Genomic DNA, 18104 nt, shown 5'->3' with positions numbered 1-18104 from the left:
AGTACTTAGTTTCTTTTTTTTCAGCAGTTCCCATAAAGAGTCCTAGCAAAGAAATAAACATACCAGAGTACTGGCCCATGTGCTCTCTATACTTGTTGCTCTCCTTTAATGTTACCTTTTGTCTGTGTTTTGCTTGCTCCCGTTCCTCAGGTGCCGCTCCCTCCCGATAGTCGCTGTTGTTACTGTCACACCTGTACTACACACCGTCCCTCCTATCTGCCGCTGCAATCTGTTAGTCAAGGAGCTAAGGTCTTTACCATTCTTGCAGTCACATGTCTCTCGCTACAAACGTTTTCTGTTATCAAACCAACTCACATTCAGTGATTCCCTCATTCTTTCCCCTTAGTTTTGCTGCTCTCTCTATGTTCCCTTCTGTCTTGACCTTGCTAGGTTAATTCATTCAAGCTTTCCTATACATTACACAAGAGGTGTTTCAAGGACAAGCTTGTAACACTTCTCACCAGCATAAAATGTTTCTTCAGTGCAACATTTGCCGAGTTTTACCATATTAAAATCAATTTAACATTCAAGGAGAAGAGTTCTGTTGTTTAAGAGAATATATCAGATCATAAAAACCTAACCTTAGATAGCTGAATATAACACTTTAAACTCCAAATAAGCATTCTGTTTCTAGTGAATTTCAACAAACTGCTACCTTGAATTGATAATTGATTTGGGCTTAAACAAAATTTAATTTGTTTTCCCCCCAAAATGAGCTGTATCTATCGTATTTTTTGCTCTATAAGATGCACCAGACCACAAGACGCACCTAGTTTTTGGAGGAGGAAAACAAGAAAAAAAAATATTCTGAATCTCAGAAGCCAGAACAGCAAGAGGGATGGCTGCACGGTGAAAGCAGCAATCCCTCTTGCTGTTCTGGCTTCTGTGATAGCTGTGCAGCCTGCATTCGCTCCATAAGACGCACACACATTTCCCCTTACTTTTTAGGAGGGAAAAGTGGGTCTTATAGAGCAAAAATATGGTATTTCTTTAATCTGAAAAACTGGTCCAAGTCTTTATGGTAACATTTCAAGAGGTAAATACCTGTACGTGTTCACATCCTCTGTTTTAAATACTTTTTAAAAAATATGACCTAGGCGGCTCCCTCCCAAAGCTGTCTTTGTACAGGTTTGCCTTCACATTCTCATAATGAGCAGCTTGGCTGATATGCTCTCTCCTTCTAATGTTTTCTAGCTCGAGCCATCTGAAGTGGACCAAGACTCCCAGTCCCATGCTAGTGTGTCCTGGGTTGTAGAGCCTAAGCAGGATTCCAAGAGGACCCTCAGCACTAAGTATGAGACTACTATCTTCTGAAAACAAATCCTGCATCCATCCCGTCTAACCGTGCCTTTGCAGTCTGATCTGTCTGCTGTTCTAAATCCCTCCTTCCTTCCATTGCTGACACTAGGTGTGGCACCATCAGAGGCAACAGCACTACGATACCATAGACTAAACAGCATTTTGTATCTGATCTCTTCTGAACGCTGTGAATACTCCTAATGGAAACAAGTGTAACTCACTGAGAGAGCTACCTGTTTTAGATGTCTGTGAGGTGGGAGAAATGAAGCCTGTAAGAGTCAAATATGTGGATTTCAGAAAACACCCAGTGTTTCTTGACTTTCTCTTCATTTTGACACTGTGAATTTGTGGGGTGAAGTAACACTCCATAGGCCTTTTCTATTTATCATTCTAAACCTTGGACTGTTCTACAACTTTGGTCTCATGTGTACATGCTGTATCAATTTAGATTTATACCTCCATACTGAGTCATGGCCACAAAACTGTTTCCAACAAGTAGCACTCTTCTATTTATCGTCTCAGAAGACACTAACCACTGTGATACTGCTTGCAAACCTCTTGCTCACCAGATTTCCTAGCATGGATGCTGCTCACAATCTTTGCTGTCCTTGGATATCTGAATGCATGGTATAATATAAAGTTCTACTTTCTAGTGCGTCTGCTCTAATTAAGCGCTTTTCCTTTTTCCTAGGAGTTAGGCTTGGTATATTTAAGAAAATGCCAAAAAGGGATGTTTTCAGCTTTTCATTAAACACGATGCCTTTTTTTTAAAATCATTTCCTAGAATTATCACTTTCTGTTCAGGTTAACCAATCTGCTTATAAATAATAATTTTGAATTGATTCCCCCCCCTAAACTCTTGTTAAAATTGAAACTTTCAAAGGCACATGTCACTAAATTGTACACAAAGACTGACAATCAAGGGTGTGCTTTTGCTGTAACAGAACACAGTTCCCCTTTAGAAGAAAAGGGGTCAAAATTTCATGCAAATAGCATCCCTTTAAAAATTGCTAAATGTAGCATTCCAGGCACACTGACACTATCAAAATATTTGCCATTTATTTGTCTTCAAGCAGGTGAGCAGTCTGTTGTATTTGCCTTATTACATTCTTCAAATGGCAAACTTTATGTAGCTCATTAAACAATGATTGCAAATAAATGTTGAATTAGGACCAGCTTTTGATAATAAGGTTAAGGCCTACAGAGATTATTTCTGATATTGTTAGAGTAGAGAAGTCACTATATTGGACAAAGATCTCAAGCAATTTTTTATCTCTCTCTCTGTTCAGAGAATAGGGTCAGCAGTGAGAGAGTTGTTGATGATAGGTGAGGTAGGCCCAGGTATCTGCCCACTGTCCCTGAAATTATGTCCTGGAAATTATACCAAGTTGTAACTAGGTACAATTATAGCAGTTGAAGATTTTAGTTTCTTTAGACTACTGCACATTTGAGTGTTAATAAATATATCTGTGCTTTGCTTTTATTTTCAAAAAGCAAACAATTATTTCCCTAATATGAATAGTTTTAATCTCTGTCAGTAAGAGCTGCAGGAGTTATTGGTGATTTTTCTCTCTCCTGAAAACCAGATAACATAGTACATGTGCCTTTTAATGGTAAACTATCCAAGAAGCATCAGAGCAGTTGGTTATGAACAGAGGGCATCCACCATATGGCTATAAAACACACAAAGCTGTGGCCATTAACTTCTCCATCACTGTAACTGAAGGCTTCCCTCAGTAGGTTTAAATGAATGAATAGTTCGTTCCCTATATTTCTTTCCATTAATATTGTCCCCATTCTGTTTGCCTTCTGCCAAGCTGAACAGCAGACATCCGCGTTCTTCCATGGAAATGTAGTAAAGGGGCAGAGCACTAAGAAGCAGAGAAACCGTGATGTGTGAAGATCAACACCCGGCTCTGGGATATGTCCTTGGCTGCTCATTAAGGACTTCCAGAGTTGAGTGCAAAGAGATTCCAGCTACAAGCTGACAAAAAGCAGTATGTGTTTTTAGCAAGAGAATGAAACATCTGAGGTTAAGAGACTGATGCTCTGATTTAAAACAGTGGTGTACATGCAGCAATATTGTGAAATCCACAATTTCAGCATAACATGTTGTGTTGATGAAAGTGGAGAATTTTAACTGTTAAAAGAAAATGTGAATGTGCCTGTCTTACAGCATAGGCCAAGTGGATGCTAGAATATTAAGCATTATACACTTGAGGTTGCTAAGTAGTAGACAAAGATTCTGAAGTCACTGCAATATTAAACTTTGAAGGTACTGGCAACTGTGAAGGTACTGTACACCCTTCACAGCTGCAGTGAAACAGGTGGGAAACAGGGCGTTTTTAATAAAAATTATCAATATTTAACCCTTCATGACCATTGCTGAACTGATGCCTGGTACAAGTGTGCTTTTACTGCAAAGAACTCTTATTATTGCAGTATTTCTTTTCTGGTTAAGTACAATTTTGTCACACATTTATGTATACATTGAATAACTGGACTGTTGCTCCATGCATCTCATTCCTGTACCATATTTTTGAAAATGTGGTTGTGCCCTGATGGTTTGGGATTTTTAAGTAGTTAATTCACTGATTAGCACTTTTTATACTAGTTCATAATTTAAAGTATACTTAGTATATCAGTTTCACAATATGAAAAAGATGTGGAGAGATTTTGGGCATTATGCTGAAACAGTTGTTTCTTGTTCTACTCCACCCAAGAATGACTGTATGCTTCACATAGAGTATCACAGTCTTGAACACTGGTTTTGGCTATGGCTGTGACATACATCTTTCTATAGCCTATCTGAGGAAGTGCAAATAAGTCTGTGTTAGCTTGTGGTACCCTGCTATTTTGTTAATGGCTTGTTTCGACTTCTGTATCTTTAAAATGTAATTTAGTCTTATTCCAGATGAAAAGGTATCGAGAAAAAACCAAATCATCATCCCAAAGGCCTGGCTTTGGAAATAATTGGTGGATGAATTTTGGAAATATTAACATTCCTTTATATTCATATGTGAACGGTATGCTGGTGATGGTTATAAATACTGAGGTACTTATAACTGTTGTGAGAGAATGCACACTGAACTGTTTTGCTATAGAGAGGATAGCCTTAGAACATGGTGACAAAATGAGCGAAAGCTTCCAACTTGCTTCTTCCAGTGATCAGGTGCTTCCTTTCTCAGAGTTTACATGGACATAGCAATATCTATGACAGTATCTCCTGCTTAGGCATTCTTTATAAGAAGGTAATCAAAGCCATTCTGGTCTGGACTTTTCCTATGAATTTTAGTTATTCCTGGGCTCCGAGCAGTTTGAATACTAGTACAATATTTGAGACTCTTGCCTCTCTGTGGGGTTTTGCAGCACACTGAGACAAGTGCCCTATATTCCTGGCACTGAATGCGTTTTGAGATCTTCAGTGAAAATGCTGTTGCTGTTCTAGCACCAACCTATGCTGAAGTGGCATCATCAATGCTTCCCCCCCCCCCCCCCAGTGCTCCAAATGTTTCCCTTTTCAAAAAGATGTATGTCTTCTGTAGACTTCTTTTTATCTTTTGTGTCCAGGAGAAAACACTATAAATGTTAAGGTGGCTGAAGGAACTGCTCCTTAGCTCTTGAATGGGAAATCACGTTATTAAAATCAAACTCTTGCAATCTTTTTATTAAATACATGCCATTGTTGGCTCATAGGATCTGGCCTTTTTGACTTTCTTAGCTTGAGATGAAAATCTTATTTGATTTCTGAGGTACATAACAATTCTGCCCCCCCCCCCCAAGAAATTCTAGAGCAGTTTAAGAGTTGTGCTGTTCTTGCAGACCAGATATCTGAGGGTACCTCACTTTTTAAAATAACTTCTACACTTGTGAAACTAAAATGAGTTGGGTGATACCTCACTCCTACCTTGTCTCCTTTTGCATGATCAGTATGAATGTCTAGCAGCAGGAATTTCCGCTATGCTTGCACCTGAAGAGGGCAGGTCGATTCTTGGTAACAGGCAGTTTGGTTTACAATGTAGACACTCCTTTGCTAATTGTGATGTATGGCAGTGGGACTGATTTGTAATAAAAATGTTATTTAATCTGTCTTTGTATTTTGATACTTGAACTATTTCCTTTTTATTTTCTGTATATAAAAAATTGTTAAATCTGTCCAGTTTTTTGTGGTACCAAACATAACCAATCTGTGCAACAACATAGACTGACCTCACTACAACAAGGCGAGACTGTAAATATTCCTGGGCTTCCAGCAGTCGTTTTGTTGTTTGTTTTTCATAATTGTATGACTTAGAGCAGACTAAATTAATAAAATTAGACACAACATCTCTCTGTATGGGTTGATGTGGTATACTGGTCTGTATTGTTTATTAACAAGGCTTAATCCTAAATATGCTTGTATATCTAGTTTCACCGAAATGAATTACCTTCTACATTAACGGCTACAAGACCCAGTCCCTAGTTTTGCCCTTCCCATTTGATGGAAAATGCACCAGCTAGTCTAAAAACACAAGACAACATTCTGAGCTGTTTAAAGGTTTACTGCTGCAAACTTGGCATTGTCAGTTGGTATTTATGTAACTGTATCCCACAGCTCCAATAGTCCAGCTGTATGAGTGCTTTAGGTATCACAGCACAGAGCAGGACAGCTGCTCACTTGATTGCAGTGGACTTTGAGCCAAAGCACAGTCTGAACAATTGCCAGTTTTTTTCTCCCCCTCTCCCTGCCGTTGTGTGTGCTGCTTGTTTTAGATTGTTAATGGGAATCTGTCCCTGCTTCAGATTTTCGCTCTGGAAGCAGCAATTTCTTCAGTATCCCTGAGTAGTAGGGACCAAACACCTGTCTGTTGTGATGAATCAAACTGCCAAACCTCTGGCCCACTTCCAGTAATTCTTCTTGAATAGGAGCAAGGCCTTGGGGTAGATTCTTAGCATTCTGGCCACCAGGATACAAGCAAAGCCTAAGATAAGTTTGGATCCGTTGCTCTGTAGGAATTAAAACAGATTTAGAAAAAGACCTGATTCCTGTAACTTATTCATGTTAGGGCTCCCTAGTTAACTGAAAAATCACAAGGCAGATAGGATAATAAAGGGTGAAAGGACAGGAATAGAACTTTTCATAGAAACAAGTGGGTGGTGTTGTACAAAATCAATATACAGATGTTGTTGATATGCAATTAAGATATTCATTGTGACTGCAGTATTCATTTAATCACAATGGCATGTAAATGGCCTCTTGTATACATGAGGTGTATCATTAATGCCAGTATGTGATTCTGCAACAGCTGAAGTTTCCAAGCCATCTTCAGAGGCAGCCCAATGTATAATGCTTTGCAGTAATCTAACCTAGAGTTTACCAGAGCAACAGACTACAAAAGAGGCTATCTGTGTTCAGATAGGGGAGCAGCTGGGCTACCAGCCAAAGCTGATGGAAGACACTTCGCACCACCAAGGCCACCTGAGCCTCAAGCAACAGCAATGGATCCAGAAGTACCTCCAAGCTGTGTACCCACTCCTTCAGAGAGAATGTAACCCCATCAAGCAGGCCACCAATCTAGGGAACCAGCCAATAATAGTGCCTTAATCTTATCTGGATTGAGCATCAGTATATTGGCTCTCATCCAGTCCATTACTGAGACAACAGGCCAGCAAATCCACAGCAACCCCTGCAGATGTAGAGAAGTAGAGCTGTGTGTCATCAGCACATCACTGACAACATACTCCAAAACTACGGATGACTCCCACACAGCAATTTCATGCAAATGTTAAACAGCATGGGGGATATAATCAAACCCTAAGGAACCCAGCAGTGAAGGCTCCATGGGGCTGAAGACCACTCCACAAGCATTACCCTCTGGAAACAACTATCCAAGCAGGACCAGAAACACTGAAAAGCAGTGCCACCCACCCCTATCTCAGACTGCCGTTTCAGAATAATACCAAGGTCAATAGTATCTCAAGGATAATCAACATTTCCCTGTCTTTCACTTAACAGAGATCATCATACAGGGCGACCAAAGCTGTTTCTGTGCCAAAACTGGACCTAAATCTCAATTGAAATGGATCTAGAAAATCAGTTTCCTCTGAAAGTGCCTGGATATGGTCTGCAACCACCCACTCAAAAACTCTGCTAAAGAAGGGGCTATTGGCCAGTAATTAGATTTTCCAAATCCGGGGAAAGTTTCTTGAGGAGTAGCACTACTTCCTTCAAGCAGGCAGGGCCACCCCCTTTCACAAGGAGGCATTTATCACCTCCCAGACCAAGTCAACTGTCCCCCCTGCTAGTTTTTATCAGCCAAGAGGGGCAAGGGTTCAGCGTGCAACTGGCCACCCTGACCGATCCAAGCACCTTGGGCACGCACATCCTCGAGTCTTAAGTGAAGCATCCAACATAACAAGACTAGACAGTGCTCTGGAAAACTTTCATTTGCCACAGTTAAGGTCCCAGTGGATGCAAGTGATTTTATCCTCAAAATAATTTGCAAACAAGTCACAGTGAGCTACCAATGGTTCTTTCACCTCCTTTGGGGCAGACTGTAAAAAGCCCTGTACTACCTAGAATAACTGCTGGACAACACAATGAGAATGCAGTGGAGCCATGTTGTATATTATATGATACTAACGTATATATTGTCACAGGTGATTCCAGGGTAAAACACAACAATATATGAAATGCACTATAACAAAAAATTGCAGTTAAAATATGGTAATGCAATACACACTCTGCCTTTTCATACTCAAGTGTGATATTACATTAAAAATATGCAAAAACTCATGACTCACCAATTAGAATCCGTACTGCATTGTCCTTCTCTGCAAGACTCGTGAGTTGGCCTTTAAGTGAAGCAGCCTTGTCAGTGCTGAGAACAGGATACCCCAACTGCAGGAGAATGCTATTAACTTCCTCATGCATTTGATTGCTGATATCCATTAAAACATCTTCTAACCTAAGCCACACAGAGACGGGGCCATGTTAATCTGACAGCTCTTTGAAATTGAACTTTATATATGCATGATAGCAGAGAAGTGGTCAACCTGTTGTAATCCTATAGAATTAAGTCTTAAAAAACAAACCTTGCCTGAAGTAGGCAACAACTAGCCTGCAATATTTATGAAGTAACCTCCTCTCACCCCCGCCCCCCTTGACAGAGAAGCTATATGAGCAGTTGTGCCCCTAGTTTGGCTTATACTGAACTCCTGTTCAGTCCTCTGCCTTTTTCTCTCTGCTATATTATAGTTACAACATACAATTTATTTATGCCTCAAGTGAAGTGGGCATGCTTTCTCCATGAATAAGAATAGGAGACAACCTTCATCAAAAGGACTGACACAGGTTCTCACTGCCTGTTCATAAATAACATGAAGAGGCATTAGATTAACTCTGGATTTTCTAGGTGCCCACAAGCAGCCTACATGAGGCTGGGCTTGGGTGAGTATCTCTCCTGCCTTCAACACCAATAATATAAAAACATTACCTTGCGTCAGGAAGTCCTTCCAGAAGGGCTTTTATTACCCGTTTTAGCCTATCTCCACATCCTGGTGAGCTGAACACTCCACTTCCACATGTACTGCTGCTCACTAGTAGGACTGCAGCAATAATGGCTAGCTGATTCACTTTCATCTGAAGGGCATCCAAGCGGGCTTTGTCCATCAACATAGTCTGCAAAGAAATAACAGTATAAACCATTGGGTTACTATGCAGATTTCTTTAGCACTTGAAATGAATCTTATGCTACTGGAGTAAAAGGAAATATGCCCAAGCTAAACTGGTACATCCCCTGCTACTGAAGGCTATGGATTGTTGTGCGGGGAACGAACCGACAGAAAATGGGTCATTGCATTTCTGTGTTTTGCTGCCTAACTCGTAGCCAACTAGTGTGCCGCAATGTGGACTTATAGTGTTATCTTAAGACCCGTTTCTGAAAATGAATTAGCATGGCTATTATTTCTGACTCATAAGGTGCCTTTTACCTCAGGATATTCTCTTCCAGGCTCCCAATGCAGCAAGTCCATGTATGCTTGGTTTAGCACAGCTGTGGGACTATGGACAGAAAACACTTCTCTAGCAGCCGGAGAGGAGGGTGGAACAGATGATCCTTTGGTCTCAGAGGTGGATGAGGAGGGTAGCAGATCAGAGGTTGATATTTCAGCTGCTGCCTTGCGCAACCACTCAGTTGTGCAAGTGAGGCCACCTAAAGTGTAACATTAGAGAAATGGAGGTTTGGAGGAAAAAACAAGAAGTGTAGGCTGGTCCTTTCTCATGTTTATTTGCACCTTACTGGCAACAAATAATCATTGCATTTTGCCTTTTTCTTTAATAAATAACATGGTGCAAAAAAAAAAAAAAACCCCACTAGTGAAAAGTTAAGAGTAAAACAGTTCTTAATGAGGGCACATTTATGGAAGCTAACAGGAAATTAAAACTGCAAAAAGGGAGGTGGTTAATCAAATATTGTCCGTTTTACTTATAGTAATCTTCAGGTATGACTTTGCGCTAGGTTTCATGAGTACATAATATTTGTTTTCATTAGGAGCACCCCAGGGGCTCACTTGCTTCTCCCTCCACCTTCTCTCACATAAATATTCTCTTCTCTCCAAAACTGAAGCGAGTGATGGGAGAGGTACTGTTACCATTACATTACCTACATTTTTACTAACCAAAACTAGCACTAAAACAGTTTGCCAACCCACTTCTGACAATTCTGGTTTTTTATTATTTATTTTATAATTTTTTATACTGCTAAATAAAAAAAGAGAATCTTCTCAAAACTATGTTCATGAAATCAAAATTAAAAACATAATGAAAATACCAATGCAACACCAGTCATAATTACCATTAAAATTGATGGGGGGGTGTGCCCATCTCAGAAGAGGGGAAACCATAAAATGTACAGTATCCCCTCAAACTCCATATCATAATGTGGCAAGCAGAGAATCTATGTGGTAACAGAAATAGAGGAAAAGTTCTATCTTCCAGAAAAGTTTCAGGTATAAACTGGGATTTTAAAACTTAAACGTTTCCTCTTGTGCTTAAGAAGTGCCTTGGATGTGGTTGTGGCATGTGTTAACCCTCTGCTCTACTCTGCACCAGAGACTATTTTACAATCATATTTGATACATACCTGGTAGCTTCTTCAGGAGCTCCTGGAATTTTTTCCTTTCATACTCAACAGAGTGCTCTTGGAGATGGGGTCGAAGGCTTTGTATGGTAAAATTTACCATATCCATTTTCATTAGATTCAGAACTCTGAAGATCTCTCTACCATAGGCAACAGGAACAAAGTAAACATTTAACTACCTAGTCTAGGAAATCATACTAAAGAGCAAAAACCAAACCTGTTACCACTGATGGATGAGCTTCTTTAGACTACTATGGTGATCACAGAAATAGTGTAGCATAAACAGAAGCACAACTCAGGAAGAGGAAGATGCTATTCCCAGGTATACCAAAGCAAAATTTGATTAGACATTTTTTAAAAAAATTACTCAATAGCTAAGGAGACATAGTGCTGTGCCACAGAGCAATTACATATTAAAAGCTTGTCTTAGAATTTAGATTTAGTTGTACCTTGCAGTAAAGGTTTGAAAGGCATGACCTTTTGGTCTTTGTAATCTGTGATTCTCTGTCTTTTTGGTTATAATGCTAATTCAGTGCTATGTGCACTAGCAGCAGCAAGCATGACAATGAGGAGACTGTAGGTTTTCACTTTCTCTGTTAAATTAACTAGAGTTTCTTTATATCCACACTGGGGGAAAGGAGTGGGGGTTTTGGTTGGGGCAAACTATAGTTTGTTCAAACAAGTCAGGATCAGGTTGGTTTATGACTCTGGCTTGTTAACAAACTAACCAAATTTCTTTCATGGACAAGACAAAAAACACGGTTACAGTTGTGCCAAAGGAAGAGAGGGAAGTAAGGAATATGTGAGTCTCTGGCTTGCTGCTGCTTGTGTATACTACAATAAACTGTGCTTTATGGATTACATCCTAACCTACTGTATGACATGTTTCAGTGATGAAGAGAATGGTCTGAATATAAATATTTATTTACCCCTTAAGGAAAGCCAAATGATGAATTTAAAATTATTTATTTCCATCACACACACACACACACACAGCTATGAAATAATAGGTGATTTTTAAAACTAATTTATAAAATCAAATCCCAAGGAGATCAAATAACAGATGTTGTACTCCCAGGGTAGCAAAATGATGCATCTTCCTTTAGGATAAATTCAGTAAAGGATATATTACTTTTAAAAAATTACCTTTGTCCAAGCCAATGGTGCCCACCTGAGCAAATGAACTGGGTCTGCCATGACTCGTAGTCTCTGTATCTCCTCATCTCTAACAGGTGCACAGAGCATTGCCATTGTACCTAAGATGTAAGCGGTGAGGTTGGGGATATCTAAAGCACCATGCTCAGCTTCCTGTTTTATCAGCTCCATGTCCAGAGTTTCTTCAATCTGACTTTGAAGACGATGTTGTCGGGGCAGGAGCAAGGACAGTAGGGTCTACATAAGAATAAAGTGTTGCCATTTTTAATAACCTTATTGATTTTCATTTGCTATGTTCAAAACCCTATAAGACTATAACCGAATACAGCCATACCTCTTGTTACGTTTGCTTCAGGTTGCGTGTTTTCAGGTTGTGTCCTGCGGCGACCCGGAAGTACCGTAAAGGGTTACTTCCAGGTTTCGCTGCTTGAGCATGCACAGACGCGCAAAATGACATCACGTGCATGCGCAGAAGTGGCAAATCGCGACCCGCGCACACGCGGGTTGTGTTCTGCTCATGTTGCAAATGGGGCTCCAGAACGGATCCCGTTCACAACCAGAGGTACCACTGTAAAGTAAAAAACAGAACAAGTCCATATATATTGATTTTATAAACAAAACTAATGTTATACAAATAAGTATACCAAGTTTTCTCATGTCATATGTATATCACAAAAATAGCATAATAAATGTGCAAAAGTATCTACAACATATGTTTCATTATTAGTGGTCAATGTATGAGTTCTTGGTTTATGAATTGGTTTAAACAATTAGGAAGAAGAAGAAAAGAGGAAGCGGGGGAGTGGGGAGTGGTGGGTGGGGTGGGGTTGGGTGGTTATGCTTCTATTATCCTACTTAGTGTGTGCGAGGGGTTGTGTCAGCGTTACTTGTATGGGTTCTTTTACTATTCACATGCTGTATTTCCTTGGTGGTGAGAGAGGTTGGGTATGGCTTAGGGTGTGGTTGGTTGTCTTTGGTTGGCTGTAGTGAGAATTGTTTTTGTGTGTGAGTGGGGTGTGTGTGTATTTTTGAATCAGGTTAGCCAGATTAATTTGTATGCTATCAGGGGATTCGTGTTGTTGTCTTCTTGGGCTGTGTGTGTGATAAAGGGGAACCAAACCAGGGTGAAGGTGTCTTCTTCTATTTGTCCCTGTGTCAGTTTCAGTTTATTGGTTAGATTTTCTAATAAGGTTGTTTCCCATAATATTTGATACCATTGGTCCATGCTTACTCCTGATAGGTCTCTCCAGTGTCTGGCTATGATGTTTCTCGCTGCTGAGAGTAGGTGGGTTATGAGCTAGAACAAGTCCCTATATAAAACAAAACCCGATCTGGATACAACAACACATTCAGCTCAGACAAACTTATACTGAATGCATAAATAAATCTTATAGCTTCTCAAACGGAAAGTTAAAGCGGAAGCATACATAGTAAAAAATCAAAAGAATTTTAAACCTTGCAATTGTCCAATAAAATAGAATACAGTTTGGAAACCAAGCCCATTGTCCTGTCCCTTGCAACAAGAAAAATATTTTTCTACAAGCAAATGTTCAAACTGATTGCAAACCTGAAGTTTGAGAACATACACAATTGGGAACAGTTACACAGCTATAGCAACTACATAGCTTAATCGCTAATCACAGCTTGAAGTGTGCATGGGAAGGAATAGTGAGTGGTTTCACAATTTTCCAGACTACCTTGCTTTTGCACATGGCTAACCAGAGACAATAATTATGAATGGTTGGCTGTACTTTTGCTATGGGCGCAAATGTGAATAACACGGCAGAAAAATATGGAGGGCGGGGGGGAACCCAACCCATGTTTGTCAGCCTGATTGCACATAACTGTGTGACAAATATTAGCAAGTGGGATGTCGGGAAAAATATTTGCCTACTATAGGCAAATGACAGTCTATAAATCTTAAAGTCTTAAATTCTCAAGCAATATTGGGGCTGCTATATGTCCCGGACATTACCAGAATTTCAAAGGTGGAATTGACATCTGGGGGTGGGGCAGTCTTCCTTTAAAAAGCTCAATACCTTTCATAGTGTCTTGGTTTTTACTTTTTGAAATATGGCAACCCTAAGCAACATTACTTACTGGTTTTGGAAATCTCACTTTTTCTTCTTTACATATGACCACATATATTGTTAATGTAACAATTTATTTATCACAAAGGTCAAGCTGTGTATGCTATAAATAATGAAGCCTCAAACATACACAAACATCTCACCTCTTTGATTTCTTGAAGTAGCTTGATAGCATGGGAATAGTCTGGTGGCGTTTTGGAGAGCTGTTCTCTCAGAATGTCCCAAAAAGCTTTATGCAATGTCTCTTTCACTCTGCTTTCCAAACTGTGAGTCAAAAACAGTTGCTATTAACATATTTCCACTTACATTTGATATGAATGATCCATAGTGAAGCCTTGGATATTTGTTTTTTGAATCAGGGACCCCTGACAGTTAAAGTTCAGTCGCGGACGACTCTAGGGTTGTGGCGCTCATCTCGCTTTACTGGCCGAGGGTGCCGGCGTACAGCTTCCGGGTCATGTGGCCAGCATGACTAAGCTGCTTCTGGCGAAGCAGAGCAGTGCACAGAAATGCCGTTTAGTTTCCCACCGGAACGGTAACTATTTATCTAGTTGCACTTCATGCTTTTGAACTGCTAGGTTAGCAGGAGCAGGGACTGAGCAACGGGAGCTCACCCCGTCACGGGGATTTGAACCGCCGACCTTCTGATCAGCAAGCCCTAGGCTCAGTGGTTTAACCCACAGCGCGACCCGCTCACTCACTCTCAATTGAGCAGTTAAATAGGACATCTTGGACGGAGATCACTTTGGGCAAGACATGTAAGAAAATGTGTATGTACAAACACATTACACCATTTTTTTAAAAGCTTGTGAAAAATCAATAAATAAGGTTTTTTTAATTAAAAAAGATTACACAATTAATCTTTCTTAATTTTTCAAATCCACATCCTTTTACCAACAATATCCTTCTAGATTTAACAGGAAACTAAAATAAAACCAGGAAAATAACCAGGAAAAGAAAACCTACCTGTTTGGTAAGAAATTCACCTCTTGCAATTTGAAGTCATGGTTTACTACAATTTCATGTGCTATGGTCATTTTCGAGACTTCATTGGCTGTTTCCATGAGTTCTGACACAGAAAGAATTTGGGGAGGACTGGCTGCATAAAAATAAAACAGAACGGCACTTCGTTTACCCATCAAAGGGGAAAAGAATATTTATATAGGAAAGGAAAATGCAACTATTTATTTTAGAGTAGACCAATGTAAAAAGACATGCACTATTTGTAACCCACCAAGGCAATATCAACCATGTATTTTTGATACATACTGTTTTTGCAGTCCTAGGCAAATTATAAAAACAGGGTTGTCTATATACTACTTGGTAGCTCATAAGTTGGGAAGGCCTGAATTAAATCACCCAATTTACTATGAATGTTCTTAAAAACAGAAAAGGGGGGGGGTTCCCAGCATCACTTGCAAAATCATAAAACTTGCAAAAAGAAATGTGCCATTCCCAACTGGATATCATAAATACATTTGCTTGACAGTTACGAATACTTGTCTGGATGTACCAATAGTATGGGACGGCACCAAGGCTTAGTAGTGGAGCAAAGCTTAGCATAAAGAAGATTCCACATTCAATTCCTAGTGCCTTCATTGAAAAAGAAATTCATGTAGCATGACTGCGAAACACCCGCGTCAGAGAACTCTGAAGCCAGTCAGAGCCGCAAGTACTGAGCTAGATGAAACAATGAGTCAGCTCATTATAATGCAACTTGTTCAAATGTCAAATCCCCAATATTTTAAATTTGTATTCCAACCTTAATTTGAAGATCACAGGGTGCTTTACTATTTAAAAACACAAAAAGTACATAACATGGTAACAAACAAAAACAATATCCCCACCCAGTCTGGATAGAAAATTTATATAAAGCAACTCCCTCTCTTCAACTCTCAAGTCTGTTCTGATGCTGCCCTGGGTACCCAGGTGGCCACAGCTGGGTGAGACCAACTCTACCCTGCTCACCCACGCAAGTCTCAGTAATACAGACCAGATGAGCCTCCTCATCCACAATCAGATCATGGATGAGAGAGATCTTATTCAGAGCCAACCTGGCATGCAGCAGCAGCAGCAGTCCCAAAGGCTGTCTGATAGGACAAGTGCAATTCCCCAATTATATTATCTCACTTGATAATAATGTGAAAAATAATGACAATAACATATTAAGCTTTGTTGTTTTGCAATTTAAATTCAAATTATTTTTCAGCATATTATTTTTTGAATGTGTGAAAAATAAACAAGACACTGCTTCACATTTGCCCCAAACTCTTTGTTAATCCCCTTTTGTATACAGGCATCCCTCTACTTATGCATGTTCTACTTGTGTGTGACATGTATATGCACAGCACTGGGAAATAATTAAATAATTCAATTCATACCTGGAAATGGCAGGAGAGAGCTGGAAAGTCCTTGTGGCTCGCAAGGAGGCCCTCCCCAGAGCCCAAAAAGGATGTTATTGAGGGCAGAGGAAGCACTGAAGAGCCTGGAAGCGCAGCAGGGATGTGCAGGCTAGAGCAGCAGTAGCCACTTTCCTACACGTCCTCCAGCCTCCTGCTGGTCCCAGACCTTCAGTTCTAGTTGTGGGTATTTTTTGATACGGTATTTTTGGTATGGATGAAGAGTAGCAGAGAGCATTTAAAGGGTGTTTAGAGAGTGCTCCCCACTTTATGTGATTTCACTCATGTGCTTGGGGCCCCAGAATGTAACCACCATGTAAGTGGGGAGTTGCCTGTAATTTATCTTGAGCTGGCAATTTTGCTCTAAATATAAATGACACATTTTTTTTTTCTAGGAATAATAATTGGACATACAAGGTGGGGTGTCAGGTGGGCAGAGGCTAGGCATGTCTCCGCCATGGCTGTCTTCATGGTCCCTTACTTTTCTAGGATTACAGTCTATGTTCTGAGAGTCACTGCTGTCACTTGAGGTGGTTTTAGGATTAGGCATCTTGTTCCTAGTAGAAAACATAGCAGTAACAAAATGTTGAGATGAACTATCAGATCAACTTCTAAATGCTGTGAGATATCAGTTTTAATGCACCCAGGTTTGGCAAATGGCTATTGAAAATGTACTCCTTCCCTGTCCCTGTGCTCCACTCCTTCATGTGTACCATTTAAGTTGCTTTGAGATGCTTTTGTAAAGCAACTGATAAGCTTCATAAATAAAGCATTTAGCATGTCTGCATGGAAAACTGAGTTTTGTTCACCAGTGGAATCTAGACACATGCAAAAAATGTTGTGAAAATGTTTTTTAAAAAATGTTTTCAAAAATATATTGCATTTGCCATATTTCACCTTCACCATCTAATGTCACATTTGTATAATTTGTATACAGTATAATTTGTATAAAGTATAATTTGTATACTTTACAACACACTTAAAATGTTTTATTTGCAGCTGCATAGTTGAGTCAACCATTACTTGCCTACTTGGCACTCCCTTTAGTTTTTATTTTATTTTATAAAGCTGTACATACACATGTATGGGAGGGGGATGTAAACAGTGGGACCAAAGGCCACAAAATGCAAGGAGTGTCATACTTTGCTTCCCTACAACCTGTTTAATTCCTTCTGATTTGATTGCACAAAGTTCATGGAATACCATATATGACTTTTGTTTGTTTATCAAGCATTCATTCGGATTTGTATGTAGAGATGTTACATTGTTAAGAAATATCCCACTTTCACACACATTTTCCTGATAGTTTCCTTCCTTGTCTAGAAGTAGCCATAATAGACCGACCCTTGCAGTTTGTCTTTCTGATTTTTTTAAGGCATCTACGAGCCTTCCAAACTGCCACTGTTTTAGAGTGGGATTCAATCATACAGGAAACTTCCAAATGACCTGTGAAGTGTTCTTCTTGCTGTTTGCTGAGAGATTTGTTGAGATCAGCTATTCAATAAACGAAAGGGAACCCTTAATCCTAACTAGCCCTTCTTGTGCCCCAAAACTATTTTATATTCGCAGTAGTTACAAGGAGAGGTTATTTTTAGCTGTCCCTATTTCATCTGTAAGCCGCCTTGAGCCCCTCTCAGGGGAGAAAGGAGGCGCATAAACACTAAAATTATTATTATTAATAATAATAATTCGCTGGCCCATATAAATTTTCATAAGCGGGAATTGGGAGGGAAGCCGCAATGCGGGCGGCGAGCGTCTCCCTCCGTCTCCGCCCGGCGTCTGCGTGCCGAGTGAGGGGAACAAGCAAGCTCGCAGGAGCGTCAGGGGCGAAGGGCGAGCGGCCAAGGGCTGGGCGCTCCCTCACCTTCCCCGGGGAGGTGACGGGGAAAGACGAGGCAGGGCAGGTGAGCGGGCGGCGGTGGCAAAGGGAGAGAGGGCAGCACGGCCGGTGTTCTCTGGCCGCCTCCAAACAGCCGCCGCTGCCGCTTCTAGGGAGCCCGTTGGTGTTACCGCCCCTTCCTCCTCCTCCGGCAGATTCAAAC

The 18104-nt window shown here is 40.2% G+C and overlaps 2 protein-coding genes across 22 annotated transcripts in view; one reads left to right on the top strand and one right to left on the bottom strand.

Annotated features, from left to right (window-relative positions):
* Positions 1-5625, top strand: part of ANKS1A (ankyrin repeat and sterile alpha motif domain containing 1A) — a 122717-nt gene extending 117092 nt beyond the window's left edge. For 10 of the 21 annotated variants that reach the window (XM_083445629.1, XM_083445618.1, XM_083445632.1 and 7 more), the window contains 3 exons: positions 151-249; positions 1195-1292; positions 1409-5625. In XM_083445629.1, the coding sequence (XP_083301755.1) occupies positions 151-249; positions 1195-1292; positions 1409-1448 (237 nt within the window). In that variant the 3' untranslated portion in view covers positions 1449-5625. Of the gene's footprint in view, positions 1-150; positions 250-1194 lie in introns of all 21 variants that reach the window. The other 11 variants (XM_083445624.1, XM_083445625.1, XM_083445621.1 and 8 more) reach the window with 5 other exon arrangements.
* An 8-nt stretch (positions 5626-5633) lies between these two features.
* TCP11 (t-complex 11) lies at positions 5634-18101 on the bottom strand. Its single transcript, XM_083445780.1, has 10 exons — positions 17927-18101; positions 16477-16619; positions 14630-14762; positions 13807-13927; positions 11590-11810; positions 10422-10558; positions 9271-9491; positions 8775-8959; positions 8083-8246; positions 5634-6285 (listed from the first exon to the last, which is right to left on the bottom strand). The coding sequence occupies exons 2-10, from the start codon at positions 16610-16612 to the stop codon at positions 6056-6058; spliced, it is 1548 nt and encodes a 515-aa protein (XP_083301906.1). The 5' UTR covers positions 16613-16619; positions 17927-18101; the 3' UTR covers positions 5634-6055.
* Between the last annotated feature and the right edge of the window lie 3 nt (positions 18102-18104).

The sequence above is a fragment of the Podarcis tiliguerta genome (assembly GCF_965153285.1).
Source record: "Podarcis tiliguerta genome assembly, chromosome: 6".
NCBI classification, from domain to species: domain Eukaryota; kingdom Metazoa; phylum Chordata; class Lepidosauria; order Squamata; family Lacertidae; genus Podarcis; species Podarcis tiliguerta.
Note: the sequence above shows the minus strand (reverse complement) of the source record. Positions and strands in the feature narration are given on the sequence as shown.